Genomic DNA, 26,357 nt, shown 5'->3' with positions numbered 1-26,357 from the left:
AGCTGAGAACTGTGAAATTATCCAGGCTTCATTTGTTTCTCTTGAACAGTTCTTCCTTCAATTATCCTTCTCCTCAGTTACATGAATCAATAATTCCCTGCCTTTTAGTTAGAACTGGCCTGCTTTGGGGAAAGTTTGCACTTTTAGCTTGAGATGGGTTTCTGTCAGTAGCAATGAAACTGAGCTTGAAATAATGTTTACAGATGGGACCAAGTTATGTTATGCAAGCTACACATCTTGCTTATCTATGAGGAGTGACAGAGAGGAATAATACAAACAAAAAGAATAATGGGATGGTAACAAGGTAAACTATTCATACTTACCAGCTGCTTTTTGCAGCTCAAGCACCCACATTTCTCAGGTCATTTAAAATACAATAACGTGAAATAACTATAGGAGAGAGTTACGATGTGAAACTGATGGAAGCAGAATAAGTCAAAGGGTGCTAAGACAATTGTCTTGAAGACCATTTACGGGGACTCTGAAATCACAACTATAACGACAGGACAAGTGGTCAAATAAATATGCTTCATAGGGGAACACAAAGCTTACTATACATATACAGATATATATATATATAGTAAGAAGCAATTTTAAAATACATAGTTTATTACAACAATGACTTGCCACATGCTGAGCTCCTCACTGCTTTACAGACATTTTATAATTTAATTCCCATAAGTTATTTTAATGTCATTTTATATATGAGAGCATTGAAGGTCAGAGAAATTACTCTGCCCAAATTGAGTAAGGGACTGGGTCTGAGCAATGTGATTCTAAAGGTCATACTTTTCATTACAATGGCTAAAGACTAAGAGGGTTTCATAGTAATGTTTTTATATTATTGCATGCCATCCTGAGAATGAAATGGCTGAGGACCAAGAAATCTTTAATCCTGAAATGTTACTAGAGAAAATGCAAATGCTTCCATAAAATTCCATTTGACCATATTTGGGAAGGAATTACGTGTTCCTGGAAATAAATAATTATTCCAGATAATGATTTGCTATAAGTAAACCACACATTTTACTTGTTTGTTTTGGTGCTGGTACAGGATCTTGAACTTAGAATCTTACATTCTCACTTGATCTGTTGATTAACAGGAGATAATTTATGTCTTACAAATTTTTCTGCCTGGAGTTGGTTTTAAACAATTATCCTTGGATCTCAACCTTCTGAGCAGCTAGGATTATATGTGTAAGCCACTGGTACCTGGATAGTTTCATATTTTTAAAATAAATTGAAAATTAATTCATAGATTTCAACTTTTCAATATTTATTAAATGTATACCATTATAGCTTATGGGTAAAATGAAGTAACATGTATAATATGATAATGTGAGTATGTCCAATCTTCAAATAACTTGTAAGCTACTTGACTAGAGGAAACACTGAAAAAGTTTAATGGAACAATTGAATTTTGGAATTTGTTTCATCTTGTCCTATTTTTCCTGATAATAATAATTTGCCTTAAAATTAGGAAGTAGCTGAAATGTATTGAGAATCTATCTTTTCTATTGTTGCCAAACTTGTGTTTCCTTCTCCCAAAGCCTTTTTTCTCAGGCTTTTTCTTCAAACACAAAATTACCCATTGGTGTTAAACCTATTCTCCCCTGTAATGAGCCAATGTCCCTTTCTCCTTAGCCTATAAGGTGTAAAAGAAAATTAAATGTTTCCCAGGAAAGTAGCTTGATATTTCAACTGTGATAAATGTAGTCTTCCGAAATGCACCTTAAAATAGTAATAATAATGATAATAATAGTTGATACTAAAGCTTCTTACCATACAAAATCAGCAAATAAAGAAAACTATGTTAAGCAGACAAGAAAAGGAAAAAGTCTTGGATTAGTTTTGCCTTCTAACAACTAGATGATCTGACACACATTAATAAAAGTTCCTGGGCTTGACTACCTTTACCTACTAAATAAAAGCAACACCTCCCTTTTCAGTGTTGTTGGAAGACTAAAATTGAAATAACACATCAAGTATCTTTATTTATAGAGTTAGCCATTGCATTAAGATTTGTTATGAGGTGAAAATAACAAAAACCACAACAGTAGACATAATTTTAAGTTCTTCCTGCAGATTAAGCCATTTGGGTCATAGAAAACCTATACAATTGAACTAAATACATACAGCTAGTATCAATCTAAATATAGAACATTTTCCTTCTCTCCAGAGACTTCCATCTTCACTATATTGTTATCCTGCATCGCTTAATCTTAATGTAATCTAACATTGTACTGAAGTATTTCTTAAATATTTGTACCTGTCTAATATTATGACTTGAGCACAAAATAAACTGAGTTTTGGTCTATCAATAATAATTTTCAGCTACATATTTTGTACACTTTTAAAACTGGAAGTTAAGGCAAGATGAACATTAGGTATCATAAATCCATTGGATTTACACAGCAAAAATGCATTGGATCAAAATGTACCATGAAATGACATTTATTGTTCTAGTTATTTCACTGCCACTTCTCTCTCTCTCTCCTCTCTCCTCCTTCTTCCTCCTCTCTTCCCCTTCCTTCTCTTCCTCCTCTTCCCTCCCTTCCTTCTTTTCTCCCTTTTTCCCCCTCCCCCCTCTCTCTCTGAGATAAAACAGTAGCCAATTCCTTATTCCTCTACCTATCTTGTAAGGAAATAAGTCTATAAAAATTGGCAAGCCTATAGTATTTGAGGTAATATCCTCCAGAGAGGACAGGTAAGAAGATACCTTTTTTTCTAATAGACAAGATGAAAGGTACTCAGAAAATGAAGACAATCTTATATTAAAGAATTATATGACTAAGCTGAGTGCTGGTGGCTTATGTCTGTAATCCTAGCTACTCAGGAGGCTGATATATGAGAATGGCAGTTTGAAGCAGGCCTGGGCAAGAAAGTCTGTGAAATTCATCTCCACTAGCCGCCAGAAAACCAGAAATGGCACTTGACTCAAAGTGGTAGAGCACTAGCCTTGAGCAAAAGAAAAGCTCAGGGACTACACCCAGGCCCTAAGTTCAAACTTCACAACCGAAAAAAAGAAAAAAAAAGAATTTCATGTAATGCTAATTAACAACCTGATATGTGGTTAGACTGGAAAAGTTAATTTCTACAAAAGCATTAAGGAAAGCCACAAGTCTTCAATATTCGTGTCCTTCATTGGTGTGTGAATTTTAAAATCTCTTCTCAGTCTTTGACTTTAAAATCAAAATGTGTATATATGCCTTCCAGGTCCTATTTGTGAGTGATAACATGTTCTGCTTCACATAGCAACCCATTTTTAACTCCTTTGCTTTTAGTCTTCTCAAAAATGGGCAATATAAGTCTCCAAAGAAAAATGCAACATAAAAAGTAGGAAATGGAAAGACTTGGAAAAAAATTATATTAAGTGATGTAAGCCAGGCCCAAAGAAACATAGGTCCCATGGTTTCCTTTATTTGCAATAACTAGTATATGTCTGAGATAAGCAGAAAACGTCAGATAAGTTGATTTTAGGTGAAATGAACCCCAAGATAAGTATTCAAATGTTTTTTTTTCTTTCATGCAATTGTTTCTAGCATATTTATAAGATTATTTCTTTGTTGCTTTGTATGTCCCTTCCCCACGGTATAACCCCTGCTCTCACTGTATTTGATGTTGGTATAATTTGTGGAGGGGAAGGGCAAAAACAAATTGTTTAAATAGGGACACAGGTGGACCGATTGCAACAATGAGATGTACAAGTCATTATGTCGAAAACGAACTTTACAACTTTGGCTGGGGGGAGGGTGTGCGGGGAGGTAGTTGGGAAGGGATGGGAAGGGGAAACAAAGGAGGAGGCATCAATGCTTGATAAGAAATGTACTCATTATTTTGCCCATGTAATTTTAACCCCTCTGTATGGTATTTTCACACTAAAAAAAGAACAACAACAAAAAAGTATGAGCATATTCTCCAGAGATGAACTGAAAGTACCTTGTGGTAGACTATTCGAAACAATATATCATTGCTCTTATTTTTCAACATCAGATAAAATGCATCATTTATCCAGAGCTGATTCTCTGTGAACAGTAAGTTCCACAGAAAGCAATAAACATTATTTCTATTTTGACACCTATTATAAGCACCAGGCAAAGGTATCCCACATGCTAGACAGCAGCAATGTTATATAGATATAGCATAACAGTAAAAATTTAAGCCCAAGTATGATGATTTTATTATAATTTAAGTTTGATAAATGTATAACTTAATTTTATCTGTGTTAACTCAGAAAACATAATCCATACATATTATTATATAAACATTTGTTATCTTCTGTTATTTGTTCATCTTTTTAGAAACAGGAGGGGAATATAATACATAATGACATACCACATGAATCCTGCATAAAAGTCCAAGAAAGAGTCCAAGTCATTGAAGTAGTTGACTCTTGATGTATCCTTAAGTGTGACTTATTCTGAATAATCTCTTACATTATTAAATCATCTTCATTTTTATTTTTAATGTTTCCTTTCTAAATCACCCTTTCAATTCAAAACCAATAATTTAATATGTAAACCCCATAACCATGCAGTAATAACAATTTGTATGTAATGTGAATTCCTTTTTGTTTAATTCCTTTTTTTGAAAGAAGAAACATGGTGCAATCTAGGAAAACAAATACAAGAGGAAACAGTAGCATGCATTTAATGAGCATTTATTTTAAAGAAAAATACTTATTTTCAAATTTGAGTACCTTTTAATTATTTGTGGATTTTATTCCTTCTTAAATGCATGATAGTTCCTGAGTGACTGTTTTCTAGCAGTAATTTCCTCTTTCTCTGTAAGGAAATTATTTTTGGTTTGACTCAAATTAGCGCTAATAAATTAACTTGCTGTATAACCTTTATCTTAAGGAAAGAAATAGTAGAATGAGAGTGGAAATGACAATATCTAAAATATTTAATATAAAGGAAACTATAAATGTACAATCCAATAAAGATAAACAAGAGAACATATTTTAAGAGAATGGGAAAGTAACTGGTAAAGACAGTCTGAGAAAACCATAATTAACAATATTCATGGTGGGGTTAGAGGTTACAGACAACTAACTTAATTCACACTGCATGGAGAGCAAGTGTTTTTTCCTGACTCAGGAAAAAACAGGTTAAGTTTTACAAGCGGCAGCATAAGAGGAACTAAACATAGAAAGTTGGTGCATGTAAACAGAGTTTTCTCTATACTCAGTGCTTACCACTGTCTCTACAACTACCAGACTATTACTGCAGAAAACATTCATCTAAGTAAGAATGAAAACCAAGTAGTAATTAACATAGGGTGTTTTCTCTACAAAAGCCCCCTGAATTCTGTCATCTAAAAGGCTCACTGCAATATCAGCTACCATCCACTGTTATATATCAAGTTTGCCAAAGGACATACCAATTAATCACTACAGAGATCCAATTCATACTTTTTATTAATCTGTTGCTAATGATAAGCATAAATTAATAACCAGAACATAAAACAGCTGGGAGCTGGTGGCTTGTAATATTAACTACTCAGGAGGCAGATATTTTAAGATTGCAGTATGAAGCCAGCCCAGAGAGGAAAGATCCTGAGACTCTTACCTTCAAATAACCACCAAAAGAAGCCGGAAGTAGAGCGGTGACTCCAGTAGAAAAGCACTAGCCTGAAGCAAAACAAACTAAGGAGCAGCACCCAGGAATATGTGTTTATATTCTTGATCTAATACTTCTAATTCTTGAGTTTATACCAGGATAATAATCAGATGTCTGTGTGGAAGAATTGACCTCATAATGTTATTTCCAGTAGAGAAACAACAAAAATTAACCAATGAATAGATAAAAGAAAAATGGAATTACATTATAAAATATCCAAATAATGACACATTATAAGGACATTGAATCTAGAATTTCTGAAAAGTAATTAAAACCATGAGAAAGTTTCCTGATACATTATTAAGTGAAAAGTAATAATGCAAAACTGTACATAAAACTGCTTTAAGAAACATTTACATTTTGCATGGAAAATGTACAGAAGATATTATTTCATTTATTTAAATACATACTTTGTGTATAAAAACAGAAATAGCGTAAAAGTGATGTTTCAATTAATCTGTTTGATAAACTCATTCTAAACATGCATGTACCAAATGAAATTGCTTCAAAATGTGTGAAATTTAATAGAACTGTAGAAAAAGACTGAGAAATCCATAAATTTTATTGTAATTGTTGATATTACTAAATACAATTGATACGGATGCTGTGAACTAGACAAAATTCAAACTTTACAAATAGACCTACATATATATAAATATATATTTATATAGTTTGATTTTTGTACACACATATCTAAAGTTCCAAATTAGAAAATATACGTTATTCTCAAGCATAAGAATTCTGGAATGTGTGTTAGTTAAAAACACCTAAAATATTAATATGTAAGCTAAACTGCTAAAGCAAAACACACTCAAAAGTAGAGGTGAGTTAGGAAAAAAATCAAAAAATTGATACACATGAACAGCAAATTACCTCCTCTTTTGGTTCTTCTACTGTACTGTCCTGTCTTCAACAAATATTTGTTCCATATTTAAAGGAAAATGAGTGTAAAGCAATTATAGCCTAACGATTCTTTTGGGACCAGAACATATTCCTCTGTCAGTAACTGTCATAAATTAAAAGCAATTGCAATATCTCAGTGGTAGAGAACAAGAAGCATTGATGTAACTTGTGCACTGGTGGAGAACAGCTGACATGACCAGGGCCCCGCGATGGCAGACTAATTCTCTTGTCTCTCATTGGGCCAAAGACTAGCTGACATACTCTTTTCACATTCGTGGCAGAGATACAAGAGAGCAACCCATAACATGCAAGCAAGAACCAAGATTCTGCGGTGTGCAATTTCTTAGATCATGATTGGCCAAAATGAATTTATGGCCAAGCTCTGCATCCATGATCAAGGGAATGATATCCTGAATTAAAAATAATAAAGAGTAGATATTTCTGGAAATTAATTCCATAGGCACATCACACTAGCAAAAAAAAAAAATTTTCCAAGAACTGGTTTCATACAGACCATGTCCCTGGCCATAATTTATTTTGACTGTGAATATATAATGAAAAATAAAAGATAACCCCAAACTCATATATATATATATATATATATATATATATATATGTACACACACACACACACACAAACACACATGCACTTGCAAACAACCTCTAAGTAAGCCATAGGACAAAGAATAAATTATAACCTAAATATTACAATACTCTAAATTAGCTAAAAATTTAGGTGTTGAATATAAATACTTATGTAATTCAGCAAAAAACAGTAGGGGGTATTTATAATATAAGTGATTAGAACTGTAGAAAGCCAAAACTTAATTAGCTATGTTTCCAACATCAGAAGTTGGAAAAAGAAAAACAAATTCAAGGACTATGGATAAAAGGAAATCATACCAAAGATAGTATGAAATAATAGAAAAAACTGAGCTACAAAAGATTCATTAAAAAACTGATCCTGAAATATATCAATAACATTCACCATATTCAGGTAGACTGAGGAGAAATAAGGATGGATAGAATTACTGAAAGGGATGAGAAAGGTATGGAGAGAAATAGAATTCAAAAATAAATTATGTATCCAATGGCATTTTAAAGAAGACAGAAGTATGATTAAAAAAGCCTTTAATCTGATAAATTTAAAATTCAGAAAAATGGTGAAATTCATGATCATATTATCTATAACTTTCAAAACTGATTGAATAAACTATCAGATTTCTGTTGTATTAAAGATAATGAAAAATAAAATATAATCTCATCACAAGTACCTAATAGTTCCACTTAGATTTCACAATGTTTTACTGTAAATCACGCAACTGTATTTCCATAACACACAAACTTTTTCAAAAAAAAGAAAGTATTTCTCCATTTTATTCAATTATTCCAAAATTACAAAAGGACAATGGATTAGAGATATTGAAGAACAATTTCATACAATGAAAGTAATCATTTAATGATAACAAATAAGATCCAGTGATATAGAAAACAACACATAAAGCACAAATTTCTCCTAGAACTAAGAAAGAATGTTTACTTTAGATAATCTACAATGATTTACCATGTTAAAATATTTATGGACAAAACTGCCTCTGAAGCAGACACTTAAATGTTAGTTCTGATAAAAGTAATATCTTAGCAGTTGAGCCTATTTTTAATTTATCATTAACTTATTACTTCAAAAATAACACACTTATGAAACACAAACATATACTACATAGTAGCAAAGTATTTTGGGTGCATCTGACCAAGAATAGCTAGCAAAAATAACACATACCATTCCTTGGGTTGAAATACCATTCTTGTTAAATCATAAGCAGGATAAGAATCCCTTCTTAGTATTTTGATTTCAGTATTTTCTGCAAATTCTTTATAATATACACAGATAAGAAAAACAAAATCTTCTTGGATTAAAAAAGTTAAACGAGGATTATCACTGATCACAGGTATTATCATTATTTACAGAGAAAATTTCACCAATCTATAGAGTTTAGCAAGGTTACTCTTTCAGACCAACTCCTGGTAAATGAATACCTGTCTATAGAAATTTAACAAACAGAACATGGATTTTTTCACTTGTGCATTCAAGAAAATAAAAAATAACAATGCTATACTATTTGCCAGATATATTTTTGGCACCGGAAAAATAACACTGAATTTAAAAGATAAATATCCCTGCTCTTATGGAGCTTCCAATCTAATCGGAATAAATAAAATAAGCAAGTAAGATATGTAAGGATATCTAAGTACTGCAATTAGACAGGAAAGAAGCCAGGAACATTGAGAAGCAACATGAAAGTTTAGATTAATTAAGCCAGGCACCTTAGTGCATATCCATAATCCCAATACATGGGTGCTGAGGCACAAGGATATCAGTTTCAGAGCCATCCTGAGCTATATAATGAGACTCTATATCAAAAACGATAACAATAAAGTACAATTTAAATTTTCATGGCCATGGGAGGTCTCTTTAAAATGAGAAACTAAATGATGGAATGAGCTATTCAGATTTCTTCAAAGGGCAGAAAACTCAAGTCAAAGAAATCAAGTGCAGATGCCTTAAGGCAGTGTTCTAGGACAAAGTGGGAACTAACGCAACAGTGATACTCCCAAAACAATCTGTTGGAAATAATCTGTACAATGGGGGGGAGGGGCAGATTGAGGGATGAGGGAAAGAGGGAGAATTATGAAGGATGGGGTAACAAGTTAGACAAGAAATGTACTTATTTATGCAACTGTAACCACTCTGTTCATTACCTCAATAATTTTTTTAAATGCCAAATGATATAGTTGCTACAGTTGAATAAAAGGTGAGAGAATAACAGGAGATAAGGGTAGAGAAGTAAGAAGGGACCAGAAAACACAGAGCTACGGAGGGTATGATGATATTACCTCTGAATCAGAGGAAGAGAAAGGCCACTGAAAAGTTTTTAATCAGGGATATATCAGGACAGACAGGAAATGTCAGGGATCAACATGTTTTTTTAATTTTTAAATATGAAATTATTTTATTCAAACAAAATCAAAAATAAAATCTGACACAACAAAACAATTATGAACTATGAAATGTCTTCAGGAAATGACAGGGGGTAACTTCATCTGACTTTTTGTTTTTTGGATCGACATGTTTTAAGGACGCTTTAGCTGTAGTGCTGAATGAAAAGTAAGGGAAAACAAACACAAATGCAAAGATGATTAAGAAGTTTCTTCAATAATCCAAAACAGAGATGAAACTTTCAAAAAAGGGGGTAACAGTACTGTCATATTTAGATATTTTTCAAAGATGTAACTAAACTAAATTATTTTCATATCAAATGTGAAGGAAGAGTGGGGGAGAAAAGGGGAAAGAGAGAGGACTCAAGGATGACTTTAGATATTTTTTAATGTAAATGATTTCAAAAATAGAATTTCTATTGAGTAAGATGGAAAAAGTTACACAAGATACAATTGTAATGGGGCATCAATATCTAACTGCAGATGCAGATGTTATGCAGGCAGTTAAAAGCCCAAGAAATGAAAAATCCTGGTAGTTATCAGCAAAATAGTAAAGTGAGTAATAGAATGGAGAACAGGGTCACTGTAGGAGAGAATGTTGAGGAAATAAAAGCTTAGTTTCATCCGTGTGAATGTCTAAATTATGAACTATCAAACGGAGAAATCAATTAAAAGAATAACAGTGAATAGGAATCTACTTTTATTTTGGTTTTGTTGACTGTCCTGGAACTGGAACTCAGGGCCTGAGCATTTTTGCTCAAGGCAAGTGCTCCACAACTTGAGTCACAGATCCACTTCCAGACTTTTTGGTAATTTATTGAAGATAAGCATCTCACTGATTTTCCTGCGCAGGCTTGCTTTGAACCACAATACTCAGACCTCACCCTCCTGAGTAGCTAGGATTACAGGACTGAGCCACTAGTGCCTGGCAGGGATTAATTTTTTTGTTAATCAGAGAAGCAGTGATTATTATAAAATGGCATAGTAGGTGGAAAGAAATCTGATCCTTATATTCAAGAAAGGATACGCTCATGAAGGAAGGAGAACTAGCAGTAATAAGAAGCAAACGAATTATGTTCTTAGTCTAAAGTCATGATTCAATATAAGGGTGAGAAAACAGATACTCCTACTTGGACTCTGAGACATGTTGAACTAGGTTTGGCTCATACTGACTCAGGATTGCTGATAGTGAACATCAATTTCCAACTTGCCATTCAGTGAAGTGAGACTATAGCTTGAATGACTAGGGTATATTTATAGCACAGGAACTGGAAAAGACTGAAAATGCAGGCTTTTTGCATCCTTTTTCCAAAGAGTTGATTATTAAATATTTGCCAGAAACCCACTGGCATCAGAAGAACTATAACTAGAAGAAAGTTATGTATCTATTAGCATAGATAGATGAACGAAAGATGAAATACAGAGGGCTTTACTATTCACTGATTTTGAATTACACTAAGTGCAAAATGTTTAGGGAATGCAGAAAACTGGAAGAAGAGAATGAGTCATGAAACACTGTTCAGGAAGAATTACAGTTCTATCAGTAAATGATAATATGAGGATACTAAAAAGAACATAGACAAAGGGCATGAGTATTGAAGAAAGATTGAAGAAAGCCTTAGAGGAAGACAACCCAGGAATATATGTTGCTCAGAATCTCCCATTTGGCTGGGGCTAACAGAGATCTGATGTCTTGTAGGCGGGTGGTCTCATTCTGAGTTTTATGCTCTGTTGTCCCTTGCCAATGGTGCCCTGTAGAGATGTGGCCTCTTTCCAGGTTTGAGAATTCCCTTTCCACTCCTGCTGATAGAGGTGTGGAACTCCAGAGAGTGTTGACCGTGTACAGACCTCATAAGCTCCCTCTTGATTTCCATTAGAGAAGGCCTCAAAGGCAAGAAAGGAAAAAGTTATTTATTTTAAAAAATAATGCTTGTACTGCAAAGGCTTAACATATTTAGTGTCACATTAAACACAAACATGTATTAGATTTTCATAGAGAAAATTATAATTTTTAAAGAAAGTCCAAATACATTGAAAGACTCAGTGTCACACTATGCCAGAATCTCCACAACGTTTTAACAAAACCAAAAATATTTTAATAAAAATCACAAGGAAAAAATTATTATGGGATTTAACAAGCCTATATATTTCACAGAGCAGTAGGACAGTATACAAATAGCAAAAACATATCTGTAAATTAAAAATGAGTTTCAAAGATTTCATTTGAGATATATCCAAATGAAAACTATAATATTAAGGATTGTTGTACTGACATAGGAGTAAACTAACTCAACAGTGGACCAACATGATGTTGGTTTGGATGTGAAGTGTCTTTCACAAAAGCTCATACAGTAGTGAAGGTTTGATCCCTACCTAACAGATCCAATCAAGAACAGACAACTGGATCATGAGACCACTAATCAATGGATTAATTCATGGATTGATTCCTAATCTGATGGAATTATTGGAAAGTGATACAAGCTTTTGGAAGTATGGCCTATTTAGAGGAAGTAGGTCATTTGCAAGCCTTTCAGATTTTGTATTTTGTCCTAACCTTTCTTTTCTTTTTTTTTGTCAGTCTTGGGGCTTGAACTCTGGGCCTGGGCGCTGTCCCTCAGCTCTTCAGCTCAAGGCTAGTGCTCTACCACTTGAGCTACAGCACCACTTCCAGTTTTCTAGTGGTTTATTGGAGATAGGAATCTCACAGTCTTTCTTATCTGGGTTGGCTTTGAACCATGATCCTCAGACCTCAGCCTTCTGAGTAGCTAGGATTATAGGCGTGAGCCACCCACGCCTGGCTGTCCTAACCTTTCTTGGTCTCTCCCAGATTCCCAATTGCCATGAGACAACCAACTTTGCTGGCTCTATACCCATCTACCATTATATGGTTCTCCATTACCTCAAAAGCCCAGAAAATAGTTTATCCTGTGGACCACAGACAGAAAACACTGAAACCAGGAGTCAAATAAACCATTCCTCTTTTTAAATTGTTTAAGTATTGGTTACAGACAAAAAGTGACAAAATACACCTGAAAATTGGTTATGGTGCAAACCACAGTAAAAAAGAATGAACCTTATACTAAATAGTTCTGAACAAGTAATTATCTAAATCAAACAAAGTAAAATTTGATCCCAACTATATTCTACATTAAATAATTGATTTCAAGATAATTAAGTATTTTGCCTAGCTATTTAGGAAAGCAAAATTTTATGAAATGATATACTGATACGTTGTATCCCTACTAGGTATGACAGCAAGGATGTAAGAAAGGGAAACTATAAAAGAAGTAATCTGAGTGCTGGTATGTGGATTGGAGAAACAGCATAATGTCAGAAGAGTGTATTATTTCTTACTCAGAGAAAAAGAAGGCAGTAAAAGTCTGGCATTCAACCTAGTAACAAATGATAATGTTTTCTCTGACCACAGTGGAAGCAACCAGGAAAATCTCTTAACATTTGGACCTTCAATTAAAAAGGAAGAATCAAAGAAAGTGAAAGAAAAATTCGAACAACAGAATGAAACCAAAATGCAACATATTAAAATATGTTAGTTAAAATTATCTTGAGAAGGAAATTCATAGAAATCCGAGCTTATAAGAAATGTCTTAAATTCTAAGTTTTTAACCTCATCAAGGTATACAAACCAAGAACAAAGTAAATACAAACAAGGGAACAAAGATGAAAGCCAAAAAGTAGAGGAAATAAAATAGTGTGAAAATGTAAAGAAAGAAAACTTGATTCATTGAAAAAGCTGGTAACACTGATGAAAAGACAAAAATCACAAAGATCATGAAGGAAACAAAAGACAAGACCAACTGATCCTGCAATCATTAAAATGATAATAAAAAGATATTATAAATAAACATCTTACTCATAAATTTAACAACTTAGAAGGAATAATTCCTCAAAACCCATAAATTTCCAAAGTGGTACTAAAATATAAATATCTGAGTAGTATATAATTATTCAAGAAATTGGATTTGTAAGTTACCCTAAATCCCCAAACACAAATGGATTTCTCAGTGAATTTCACTATTTAAAAAACAAGTAATTGGGGGGGAGGGGGGAGGCTGGGAAGGGATGGGAAGGGTAAACAAAGGAGGAGGCTGCAATGCTTGGTAAGAAATGTACGCATTATCCTGCCCATGCAATTGTAACCCCTCTGTACAGTTTGTTCACAAATAAAATAAAATTAAATTAAAAAAAAAAAAAAAAAAAAAAATAAATAAAAAACAAGTAATTTATAATTATTCATCAAAAATAAAAAAGAATAAACTATTGTTCCATACAAATGCTAGATGAATCTCAAAAAAATTATGCTGAGCAAAAAAGTTTTAAAAAAGTTAACTGTAATGGGTTGTACAATTTCACTTAAGTAACAATCAAAATGAAAATGTTCTAGAAAACAAGATTAGATTAATGGTTTTTCAGGGGAGATATGGGGGCAACAGATGTATGAAGATGTTACTGTGACATACCTTGCCTATATCCATGTCACTATTCTGGTTGTAATATACTAGAGTATTGCAAGACATTAAGGTTAAGGTAAACTGGGTAAGTGTTACACAGGATCTTTCTAATTTATATTTTTAATTGCTTGGAGATAAAAAAAATTAACTTAAGGTCTACACAGTGGAATACAGAAGATTTCAAACAGAGTCTGTAAAGTATTGTATTCATATTAATTTCTTGCTTTAAATAATTACATTGTTCTTATGTAAAACAATGCACTTTCAGAAGTTTTTTATTTGGTACAGGGAACCAAAAATTCCCTAAAGAAATGTATGAACCTAGTACTTTCGACATTGATGTAGAAAAACTATTTCTTATATGAAACACAATGGTAACGTAAAAAGTACTGATAAATTTTGCTACATTAAACTTAAGAATTTACATTCATTATAATATACCATGACTAGAACTAGAAATGGTAACAAATCCCTGTAATCCCAGATACTTAGGATGCATGATGACACATGCCTGTTACACAAGCTATTAGAGAGGCAGAGGGAGTAATATCACAATACAATCCTGGCCCAGGCAAAAGACAATATCCCATTTGAAAAATAATCAAAAATCAAGAGTTAGAGCCATGGATCAAGTGTTAGAATGTATGAATTCAGTCCTCAGTAACACACACACACACACACACACACACACACACAAAGATGCCACACATAAAAATCCAAAGACATCATCTAGAACAAGACTGATCAAGAAATTAGTGTCAAATGTCAAAGATAGACTTCAAATACACCTTAAAGTCCAGCAGCCTAAAAGAAAAGTGAGCAAAGTCTATAATCCATTAATTCACAGGAGTTAAAATATTAAGTACATATAATGGTAAGGGCATGTTCCATTTATATCAGAGAAATAAAAATTAAGACTTAATGAGGTAACAAATTTAATCAAGAGTGTGGCAAAAAACAATGACTGATAATAAAGTGCCGAAGGAGATTTAGAGTATTAAGGTTTGTAACTATATCCAACTGGTTTGGAAAGAGTATGACAATGTGTAGCATATAGATATCCTACAGAAAATATTAGAAAATAAAATATGGAACAATTTAGTTTACTAGATCAAGACTCTGGAAACAATTTGAAGATGCATGGCATCAGCAATGAATAAATATTACAGAATAAATGACTGCCATGGGTAGCAACACAGAAGAATCTAAAAAAACTACTAAATCAGAAAAGGAAAAGGAAGTTGCACATAACTACTCTTAATGCTTTCCTACCTTGTATTTTTGTTTTACCTATTTTGTATGTTATATTCAATTAAACACATGATACATTCAATTCAAACGACATTAATTAAAACCAATATTAATTAAAAACAAAATTAAACATTTATTTTAAATTGGTTTATTTAATCCATAATTTCATAATAATCAATATAATCAATTTCACGACTTGATATCTTAAAATAATATTACTACAGTTATTGAATAGCTTCAAGTGTAAATCCTGGGCAGTTTTTATTACAATCTACTTTCTGTGTTTTCTCCATGACCCCTGCATAATTCAAAGTAAATAGAATTTAAAACCTGGGAATAATTAGAATCTCCTAATGGCATTTTTCTGTTTCACATTTAGTCTTTGTATGCAGGCAGGATGTATCAGCATAACATACATATTTGCTTAATTTTCTACTAAGAGAAGATTATAAACAAATTGGTTTAATCCTTTTCTTTTTAAGATGGTACAATATTATGAATATTTTAATTCATTTCCTCAGAGAGTTTTAAATGAATAACCTCAACTGCTGAATACATTTAAAAACTTTTTAGAATGAAAATTTCCATTTGCATATGATCATGGTCTTTCTTACCTTCTATATTTATTCAAAAATATGAAAAACTAATTTCTTTTTTGAACTTTATATATGAGAAATAAAATGATCAACATCTTAATACAGTATTTATAATTCCTGGCAAAGTATCAACCAATTCCTTGCTGATTCCTGAATAAGAAGGACACAGGCAGAAGTAACAATGGCTTCATAGAAATATTCAAGAATAGGGCTGGGAAGGTGGTTCAGTGGTAGAGTGCTTGCCTTGCATGCATGAGGCCCTGGGTTCGATTCCTCAGCACCATATAAGCAAAAAGTAAAAAGCAGGAAGTGGCGCTGTGGCTCAATTGGTAGAGTGCTAACCTTGAGCTGAAAAGCTGAGGGACAGTGCCCAGACCCAGAGTTCAGGCCCCACGACTGGACCCAAAAAAGAAAAAAAGAAATATTCAAGAATATACTACTAAATATAACTATACTCAGTACAATAAATAAGTTATCAGCATTTCAGTGGAGTAAAGTTTTTAAAGTGTTCTATTACCATGCTAGTGTATCATTATGCATGAAGACAGACACCATCATCCCAGAGTTAAGAATAACTTCATATTTTCATGTAGTTGTATAAATAAATCTGTTACATATAATCATTGATAGGTCATGAAGAAGATATTAGGTATGAATCTATTTTTTAGCCAAGCAAGGAAGTTATACACCTTAAGTCTTGATTACTCAAGAGGCTGAGACAATACGGAGAAAACTTGAGTGTGTAAGTTCTAGACCATCCTGGGCATAATTGTGATTTTATCTAAAAAAAATAACTCTAGTTTTTCTTTCCCTAAATCAAAATATAGAAGAAAACTTATAAAATCTGAGAGTTGTATACAGTTTCAGTAAGCATGTGAGTACTTTCAGATTTAGAGGATGTATAAATCCTGAACATATTGAATTGGCCACCATAGTTTTCTAATCTACACATTTCTATTTGGGTATAATCTAAGTTAGGGAAATTGTACCAGCACTCAGGGAAAGCTATTACTACATTATTCATACCATTATCTAATGAAGTAACTAAAATGTATTAAAAAGTAATGAATCTGGAAGGCTTTAACAGAGTTCTATTTGTAGACTGACATACCATTCAAGACAAAAGAGAAAATGCTATAAAAATTAAAGTCCATTTACCTTATGTTGTAACTACTTTTTACTACAGAAACAGTCATTACTTCAGAATAAGTTATGTTATGAAAACTATGTGCAGGGCGGGGGGGGGGAGGAATGGGTGGGGGGATAGGGGGAGGATGGGAAGGGATGGGAAGGAGAAACAAAGGAGGTTACAATGCTTGATAAGAAATGTACTCATTATCTTGCCCATGTAATTGTAACCCTTCTGTTCAGTATTTTCACAATAAAAAAGAAAACTATGTTACTGATATTAAATGTATCAATAACACAAAAAATCTTAGAGGAATATATTATTCTTCTAGTTTATAGAGATGGAAACATGGAAGTAATACACCTGTTAGGATAGGTGATAAATAGTAGATCTAAGTTTCACACACAGATACGATTTCAGAAAAAATATTCAGACTCTTAAAACAGCATCTGCCAAAGCTCATGCCACAGGAAATAATATGCTGGGCAAAAAATGAATAATAATAGACTTTATGAAAGAATAAGTTGTGAAAAACCTAAATGATGGCTAAAAAATAGCATATTTTATTATTCAAGTTAACATAAATGGATCAAAATGAAAACATCCATAGCATGTAAAAATTCACCCATAGTTTGTGAGAAGCTGCTATGCTAATTGCCATATTGGTAGTGTGAAGTAAGTTTCAAAGACATTTCTATTGATAAATAAACTACAATACTAAATCACTCAAAAATAATGATTTACAAATTGATATTAGCATTTGAAAGGTAATTAAGGGTAACAATCTAAATGTTAGCAAAAACTTTTTTCTCAAGTTTTCAATAATTGTTGCAAAACCAGCTCTTGCCTGAGAAAAAAATCAAATTGCTTTAATTGCTTTTTAATAGCTCTTCTCAAGAATTAGGAAATTGTATACAAATAAAATCATGTGACAATTTCACAGACTATCATCCTTTGGCATTTTATTTTAAAATATAATTTATTTTCATCTTTTGATATATATATATATCAAAGTCTTAATTTATATACATATATATATATATATATATATATGGTAGGCAATGTATACTCTGCCTCTCCAACATGACCTCTGTTTCTATCCACCCAAAGTATCAGTTTTCTGCCCAATCTCTTTAGTGAGGTACCATCTTAAACATTTTAAGAAGACAGTGAGCTTAGTGGTAAAGGCATTCATAGCATTGTGCTGCCAGCATCCTCATCTATCTCCAGAATATGTATCCTGTAACATTCAGACTCTATGCCGACTAAACACTAGGTCTCCATTTCTCCCTTCCCCCATGCTTACATGTCATTTACTTTCAGTATGTATAAATTTGACTTCTTTAAGTATAATCTACGAATCCATTTTAATTTGTTTTGCTTAACATGATATCCTCAAGATTCATCCATGTTGTAAAATCCGCTACAAGTTTCTTACCTTCCCTTCTGCTCTCCCCATTTCTTTTCTTCTTTCTTTGGCCTTTTCCTTTTCCTTCTTCTTCTACTTTGCATGATTTCTAACAAAGGATCATTTTAGGTAAGCACTCTACCACTAAACTACACCCTGAGCTTATTTTCTGAGATAAGATCTTGCTATTTAGTCCACGCTGGCCAAGAACTATATAAATATATATCACAGGTATTTCAAACTCACAGTCCAGCTCTACCTCTCCAGTGCTAGGAATATAAGCATGCATCATGACGCCCAGCAGAAATTTCTTCTTTTTAAATGTCGATATTATTATAGGTTGTATATTTACATATCTACTGATAGACACCTAGATTGTTTCCATGTTTTATTTGTTGTTAATAGTATGTACTTATGTATAGTAATACAAATAGATTTTCAAAATTCTGCCATCAGCTCTATGAGGTATACAACCAGATGTTTGTTATATCACATGATAATTTTATTTATTATTTTAGGAAATGCCATATTGTTTTTTACAAAGTCTACAATAGCAAATAAGGGTCTAATCAGTCCCACCTCAATAACTTTCTAATATAATCCACCAGTGTTGATTAATATTTCCTTAATGATTATTAAAGTTAAGCATATTTCCTTGTGCTTGCTACCCATTGGAAAATCTTCTTTTGAAAAATGTCTACTTCAGCCTATTTTGAATTATTTCTTTATCATTTACTTTTAGGTATATGTTTGGATTAAAGATTTCCAGACAAAAAATGATTTCCCCATATTCACAATACTTATTCTCTAATTCAGAAATAAAGTTTACATTGTAAGAATGATTTTAAGTAAATCTATTAACTCAACCCTACAGAAATAGTATATGAAAAGATAGGGATGATAGATGCATCCTCATCACCATATCCCCACTTAACTTAATTTGAGCTTAGTGGAAAATAGATCAATCTTCAAAAATAAAAATGTACTACTTTACTTCTAATAAGGTAAAGTATAAATTTTAGCAAATATTCTAGGTGACATATTTATTTACAGGACTGTCAATGCATTATAGCAACATGGTTATAAATCCCCTTGTTAATAGTAATGAAATACCATAAAAATGTTTCTGAAGAAAGAAAATGCAGTTTTCAGTAAAAGAAATATAATAATTTTCTAACAACAATGGAAGTAATTGCAGACAATCTAACACATTAGTTGACCATAATGTGAAACATACTGCCAGACAGAAAAGGGGAAAATATTAGTGAAAGCATAATTATATTCACTTAAAGCAGTATCTTCCAACACAATTCACAGATAAGCATGAAGCCCATGTATTCACAGAAATAGAAGAGGTAGTCGTCATCCTTCCTTCTGAAAGCCACCCTGCAGAAACTTTACTTCTTTGCCTTAGTAACCTTTGACTCCTCCACTAGATCACTTCAGTAGAATGGGAAGAATGCTTCCTTCCACCAAGGCACAATGGAAATGTACCAACAAATTGAATGTAAGACTGCATCTATGACTACTGGATTTCTCTGCCAGTTTGCTCTCAACTATTTCGTAAAAAAATGGATTGCTGCTAAATAGTAACTGGAGAGGATCATTTAGAACCAAGCAAAAAATCATGTTGAAAACAAATGTCAATCTAAGATGATAGAACCACTTACATACGCAGACTTTTCAGGATTGAAGATATGGGTCAATTAACCAGGTAAAGAAATTCAGTCAGTCACAATGCTAGCTAAACATGGCTAACAGTGAGTGAGAATTAAGAGGAGCAAATCGAATATGCATCATACCTAGAAATATACTGTTGAGCTCTGACTATTCTACAAATATTTTATTTCATTTTCCCCTGCTCTAATATAATGTGTTAGAACTTGTTGCTCCTATATTCATATGGCTTCTGTGGCTTCATCTCCTCCTAGAGAGCTCCTTCTTCAGGTATAAACTCCTACCCAATGGCCTAGGATCTGAATTCTGGTAGTACTTGTTGCCCTATTATGTTTCCAAAATGAAATGTGTTGGTAATGTCTTGGAATTATTCAACTCTGCGCTGTGTCATAGCTGTCTTCTGAGCGCTTAACCTGCTCTAAAACCTACAAAACTAGAACCACTTCATTAGTCACTGTGCCCCAAAATATCTAAAATTGTTTTGGTTTTTTTGCTAAAATTCTGGCTGTTTTTCTAAGTATCTGGATGAAGAGGCAAAACATCAGAAAAATTCATTGAACAACTATTTTGGACCTGTAAAAGCAGAAAAGTAATTCTCCTGTATTTATTCTTCCCTTTTATAAAAAACAAAATAAAACAAAACAAAAAAACCTGTATGATGATGCTTTTGTATATAAACTAAAATTGCCCCCTAAAGAACATGGATAGAAGCTGGGTACTGGTGGCTTACGCCTGTAATCACAACTACTCAGGAGGCTGAAATCTGAGGATCACGGTTCAAAACTAACCCAGGCAGGAAAGTCTATGAGACTCTTATCTCCAATCAACCACCAGAAAACCAGAAATGGTACTGTGACTCAAGAGGTAGAGTACTCACCTTGAGCTGAAGAAAGAGCTAAGGGACAGTGCCCAGCCCCAGAGTTCAAGCCCCATGACCAATACCCCCCGCTCCAAAAATAGAAAGAAAATGGATAGACTATGTGGAATGATATAAACGTACAGAAGTCAGACTACATACCTTCTTCACCTCTGGAAAAATCTGGCACTTTACCATCTGGGAAGGTGCGGTAGGCTATAAGGAAAAAGTAGGAAAGAAAAAATATAATAAAATTACAAATAAAGTAAAATATTATACAAATAAAGTAAAATATACTAATGTATTTCCACCCTAAAGTTCGTACTTGTCCCCATTTACAGCCAAGGTTAATGTGGCATTGTGCTCAGTCTCTCTGTGGCTGTGTCACAGGGTCTCTGACACATGTACTTTCACTGACCTGCAGAGTGCAGATCCCATTCTGACATCCAGCAAAAAAGAAGATACATGTGAGTCAGGAATTGTGATTATGACACAGAAGTGAATATCTTTAATAACAAGCCAGAGACTGTTTTATAAACTAATCTAGTTTCTATTGCATTAATATGAATTCTGACAAAGGATCACTAATCATTTGAAAGAAAAACTATTAACAACATGAAATGACATGAAACAATGCAGAACAAGAGACTAAAGAAAAATAGAGAAGGAAATTCAGGAACAGAAAGTTATCTTTTTTCTTTTTTCTTTATTTTTTTTGTCTGTCTTGGGGCTTGAACTCTGGACCTAGGCACTGTTCCTGAGCTCTCTGGCTCAAGGCTAGTGCTCTACCACTTGAGCCACAGCCCCACTTCTGGTTTTTTTCTGCTTATGTGGTGCTGAGGAATCAAACCCATGGCCTCATGCATGCGAAGCAAGCACTCTACCATTGAGCCATCTTCCCAACCTCTCTTAGAGAAAAGAACAATTGGAGAACACAAGATAAAGATTTTCAAAATACAAACAAACAACTTGACAATGATAAGTTGGATAACATCATTTCCAAACAAGCACTTGGAAAGCAAGTTTGAAAGGACACAGCAGATGTAAAACAAAGAGACAGAAATACAGAAGAAAAATTAAGGTTTGTGAAACACTGATTTATACAAGTCAAAATGTATGTATTAGGATTTCAAAATGAGTATAAAGAAATATTAGATTCAAATAAATAATAGAAAAACAAATTTTCTAATCTAAAGGAACACACCAGTCCTAAGATGGCAATGTTTTAATGTGAGGGATGAAAAGACACATACAAATGATTTCTTCTGACTAAATTCTACTGAACTTTACAACTCTCTTCAAGCAGTAAAAGAAATAAAAATTCACCAAATCACCTAAAGAAAGATGGGGATATTAATTTGGAAGTTTCAAAGAAGTATCAAGATCCATTGCTTCCTATATCAAAAGATAATAAACCACTTGCAAAATTTAAAGGATTTACTAATAATAGTTGACTTTTAAAAAGTGTTTGCACATATAAAATATATACAAAAGTAAAGAGGATAGAAATGAGATGTATATGTGAGAATTTCATAGTGTGAAACACTGTTTGTGGCCCTCTAAAAGGTGACCTTCCCCTCTTTCTTTCCAGGGTGATATTTGTAATTTGTAATAACAGAAATCACAGTCTGAATTAGTGTCTAATTTCCATTTTATGCCAGGAAAGTAACAACCTTACTATGGATGAAATCATATTTCCCTTCCAACAGTGGCACTAGAATGTTGCATCAGGAAATCTGGCCTAAAATTGTTTCTTTTCTCTTTTTTTATCCAGTGGTTTGCTCCTGTAAACCCAGCTATTCAGGAAAGAAAGATCAAGAGAATTACTGTTCAAAGCCAGCCTGGGCAATATGTTGAAAAATCCCATTCTTAATCAATAAACCAAGCTCCTATCATCTTAGCAATGCAGAAATGTTGGAAGTCTGAATCCAGAAAGAAGCAAAATTTTGAGACAAGTGAAAAATACCATGTTGTAAAAAAATTAAAAGCAGCTAGAGCATGACTTAAGAGTCAGCAGTCAGCATGCCTAAGCTCTTGTGTTGTTTTTTTTTTAATTGTGAAAATACCATACAGAGGGGCTACAATTACATGGGCAAGGTAATGAGTACATTTCTTATCAAGCATTGTTGCCTCCTCCTTTGTTTCCTCTTCCCATCTTCCACCACCCCCCTCCCGCACCCCTCCCAGCCAAAGTTGTAAAGTTCATTTTTAGACATAACGTCTTGTACATATCATTGTTGCAATGGGTCCACCTGTATCCCCTCCACAAATTATACCAATATCACATGACATTGCCCCATTTGTTAGGAAATGGAAAGACTTGGAAAAATTATATTTTTATTTATTTATTTTTGGTCGGTTGTGGGGCTTGAACTCTGGGCCTGGGTGCTGTCCCTGTGCTCTTCAGCTCAAGGCAAGTGCTCTACCACTTGAGCCACAGTGCCACTTTCAGTTTTCTAGTGGTTTATTGGAGATAAGGGTCTCACAGACTTTCCTGTCCGGGCTTTGAACTGCGATCCTCAGATCTCAGCCTCCTGAGTAGCTAGGATTACAGGCATGAGCCACCGGCGCCCGGCTTGGAAAAAATTATATCAAGTGAAGTAAGCCAGGCCCAAAGAAACATAGGTCCCATGGTTTCCCTTATTTGCAATAACTAGTATATGTCTGAGACAAGCAGAAACAGTCAGATAAGTTGATGTTAGGCGAAATGAACCCCAAATAAGGACTCAAATGTTTTTTTTTTTCTTTCTTGCTATTGTTTCAAAAATATTTATAAGATGATTTCTTTGTTGCTTTGTATGTCCCTCCCCCATGGTATAACCCCTGTTTTCGCTGTATTTGAGGCACTGAGTTTGGACATACCAGTAGCACCACAGAAAAAGAAAGACAGGTATACAAGACAATAGCCTGGTTAAAAACAAAGCAAAACAGCAACAAAAAGCACTCAAGTAAGAAAGAAGCTCAGTGGTGTAAGCTTATGAAGTATATGAAGAAACATCTTACTGCGAAATACTGTCCAGAAAAGGGAATTCTGTTAGTAGGGGACTATGAGGAGCTTATAACAGTGTTCATCAGTGCAATTGTTTCAGTATCTGGCAGATACGAAGAACTCAACCATCATAAGGAAGTTCAAGTGTAATAATAATGATGACTTCTGTAGCCCTCTTAAATTTCTTCTTCCTCTGACATTGATATGGACAGTTAAACCAAGAAAAGAAAAGAAGGAAAGACCCACACATAGCTAGTATAAATACCTCAATGCCCTTGCAAACCCAAAAGTATCCTAGATAAGGTATGAGATATTTAATTCTAAGTCAAATGTGGAGCTTTGCTGTTTCAAAAAGCTAGACAAAGTCAATTAGTAAGCTGAGACTTTAATAATTATCACAAAATCAGAAATTAATTTTTCCCAATCATAAGGGTTGAATTTCCTCTACTGAATAGCTTTGAAGTTCAACATGTTGCATAAATCTAAGCCTGGCACCAGTGCTTATGGCTGTAATCCTAGCTACTCAGGAAGATGAGATCTGAGGGTCACAATTCAAGCCAGCCTAGGCAGGAAAGTCTGTGAAACTCTTACCTCCACTTAGTTACCAAAAATGCCAGATGGCTCAAGTGGTAAAGTGCTTGAGTCAAAAAGCTTAGGAACAATTCCTAGGCTCTGAGTTCAAGCCTCAAGACAGGCAAAAAATAAAAATAATTGTTAGTGTAATGAATAAACTCAAAAGTCCTTCTTTTTAAAGGTTTCAAATATTGGTACATGATATTGTTTGATATTTTATAGTATACTACAAAAAATGAGAGTCAGACCTACTAATAGCAGGTATTAACACCATCTAAGAATAATATATTACCGGGATGGGAAGGTGGCTCAGTGGTAGAGTGGTTGCCTTGCATGCCTGAGGCCCTGGGTTCAATTCCTTAGCACCACATAAGCAAAAAAAAGAAAAAGAAAAAAGCCGAAAGTGGAGCTGTGGCTCAAGTGGTAGAACACTAGCCTTGAGCTGAAGAGCTGAGAGACAATGCCCAGGCCCAGAGTTCAGGCCCCACGACCAGACCCCCCCACCAAAAAAGAAGAATATATTAGTTCAAAAGTCTAGTGACGAATAAATTGAAATCTAAAACTCTATAAACAGAAAAATATTAATATAATGTGAGGGAAAACAAAAAAAACATTTCAGGTGAGTAAACACTGAAAAAATTATCTCCTTGGGCCATTTCTGAAAAGTACTCAAGAAAATATTTTGGAATAGAAAAAAATTCATAAACAGTCAATCTTATCCATAAAACATCAATGGAACATCAGGGAAGGTGAACATGTCCTAGGATAGTGTACAAAGGTGTTTGGAAGGAAGCTCTTGTACCATGCATTTGAATATTAACTTTCCTTTCTATGGTTCTATAATCATAGTAGTTGAATTTGCATCAAATCATGCTTATTTAATGTACTCCATATGGATGTTGTTTTATGGCATAATTTTTATTATTAATTTACAAACAATATAGTAAATTCACTACAACTATAGAATATACAAATGATATAATTATTAAAATATACGTATTAATATTACTTCCATATTAATATTATTCCACAAGGGATTTTGGAAGTATCATCTAAAGGAATCACAGAAAATATATTCAAACTCTACCCTTTTTATATCTACAACAAGAAAAATAGAAGAAATATTAGCAAAAATGACTACTTAGTGAGGAAGATTGTTTAATTCTACTTCGACATTTTGTATGGCCTCAGTTTCTATGATAGTTTGGATGTTAAATATTTTAATGGATCAATAATGCATACATATGCAGTGTGTATGTCCTGTATTTTCATATAAAATCAACCTCATATTACTAATGTAGTCTTGCAAGATATAGACCCAACAATGATTATAACATACTACCAAGTGTAACATACTACTAAGTGTGTTCTATACATAGAACACCTGTGGTATACTATACACAGTATAGTTAATTTAGAATAATGATGTTATACTATGACATAGTATAATTAAGTTTTACTATGTTATACTGTTGTATACTAAGCACTATAGTATGCTACCAAGTATAATATCCTAGCACAATCACAGCAATAGTAAATGAAAATATTTCTGATTATATCACCGCCATCACCAAAAGAACCCTCAATGTTCATATGTCCTCACCTCAAATACCATAATCCATATATGAACACTTACTTTATTTATAAGAATTTTTCATTTAAAATAAATGCAAGATATAGAACACTATTGTAATAATTAGAAAGTTCCTTACCTTATCCAGGATTCTATGTATTTTTCATACCCAGAAATTAAACCCCTCACGTATTTTGTACAATTTTCTTTTTCAGTTTTGATTATTTTTGACAAAAGATGTTAATATAATTTTTAATCACTGGAGAAAATATTCACTACCACTCTTACTGCAAAGCAATGATACTAACAATGCAG

At 33.3% G+C, this 26,357-nt stretch overlaps 1 protein-coding gene across 3 annotated transcripts in view; it reads right to left on the bottom strand.

The window, feature by feature from the left end:
- The window catches only part of Spag16 (sperm associated antigen 16), a 775,427-nt gene that overhangs the window by 696,424 nt on the left and 52,646 nt on the right, over positions 1 to 26,357 (bottom strand). Inside the window, exons 10-11 of one of the 3 annotated variants that reach the window (XM_013028896.1) lie at positions 21,070 to 21,123; positions 11,083 to 11,405 (exon numbers count right to left, since the gene is read on the bottom strand). The exons of 1 other annotated variant lie outside the window; for it this stretch is intronic. In XM_013028896.1, the coding sequence (XP_012884350.1) occupies positions 11,196 to 11,405; positions 21,070 to 21,123 (264 nt within the window). In that variant the 3' untranslated portion in view covers positions 11,083 to 11,195. Of the gene's footprint in view, positions 1 to 11,082; positions 11,406 to 21,069; positions 21,124 to 26,357 lie in introns of those variants that run through there. One more of the 3 variants, XM_013028752.1, reaches the window with a different exon arrangement.

Source organism: Dipodomys ordii, unplaced genomic scaffold (genome assembly GCF_000151885.1).
Source record: "Dipodomys ordii isolate 6190 unplaced genomic scaffold, Dord_2.0 Scaffold1, whole genome shotgun sequence".
Lineage (NCBI taxonomy): Eukaryota > Metazoa > Chordata > Mammalia > Rodentia > Heteromyidae > Dipodomys > Dipodomys ordii.
The sequence above is the reverse complement of the archived record's forward strand: the minus strand, read 5'-3'. Positions and strand labels throughout refer to the sequence as shown.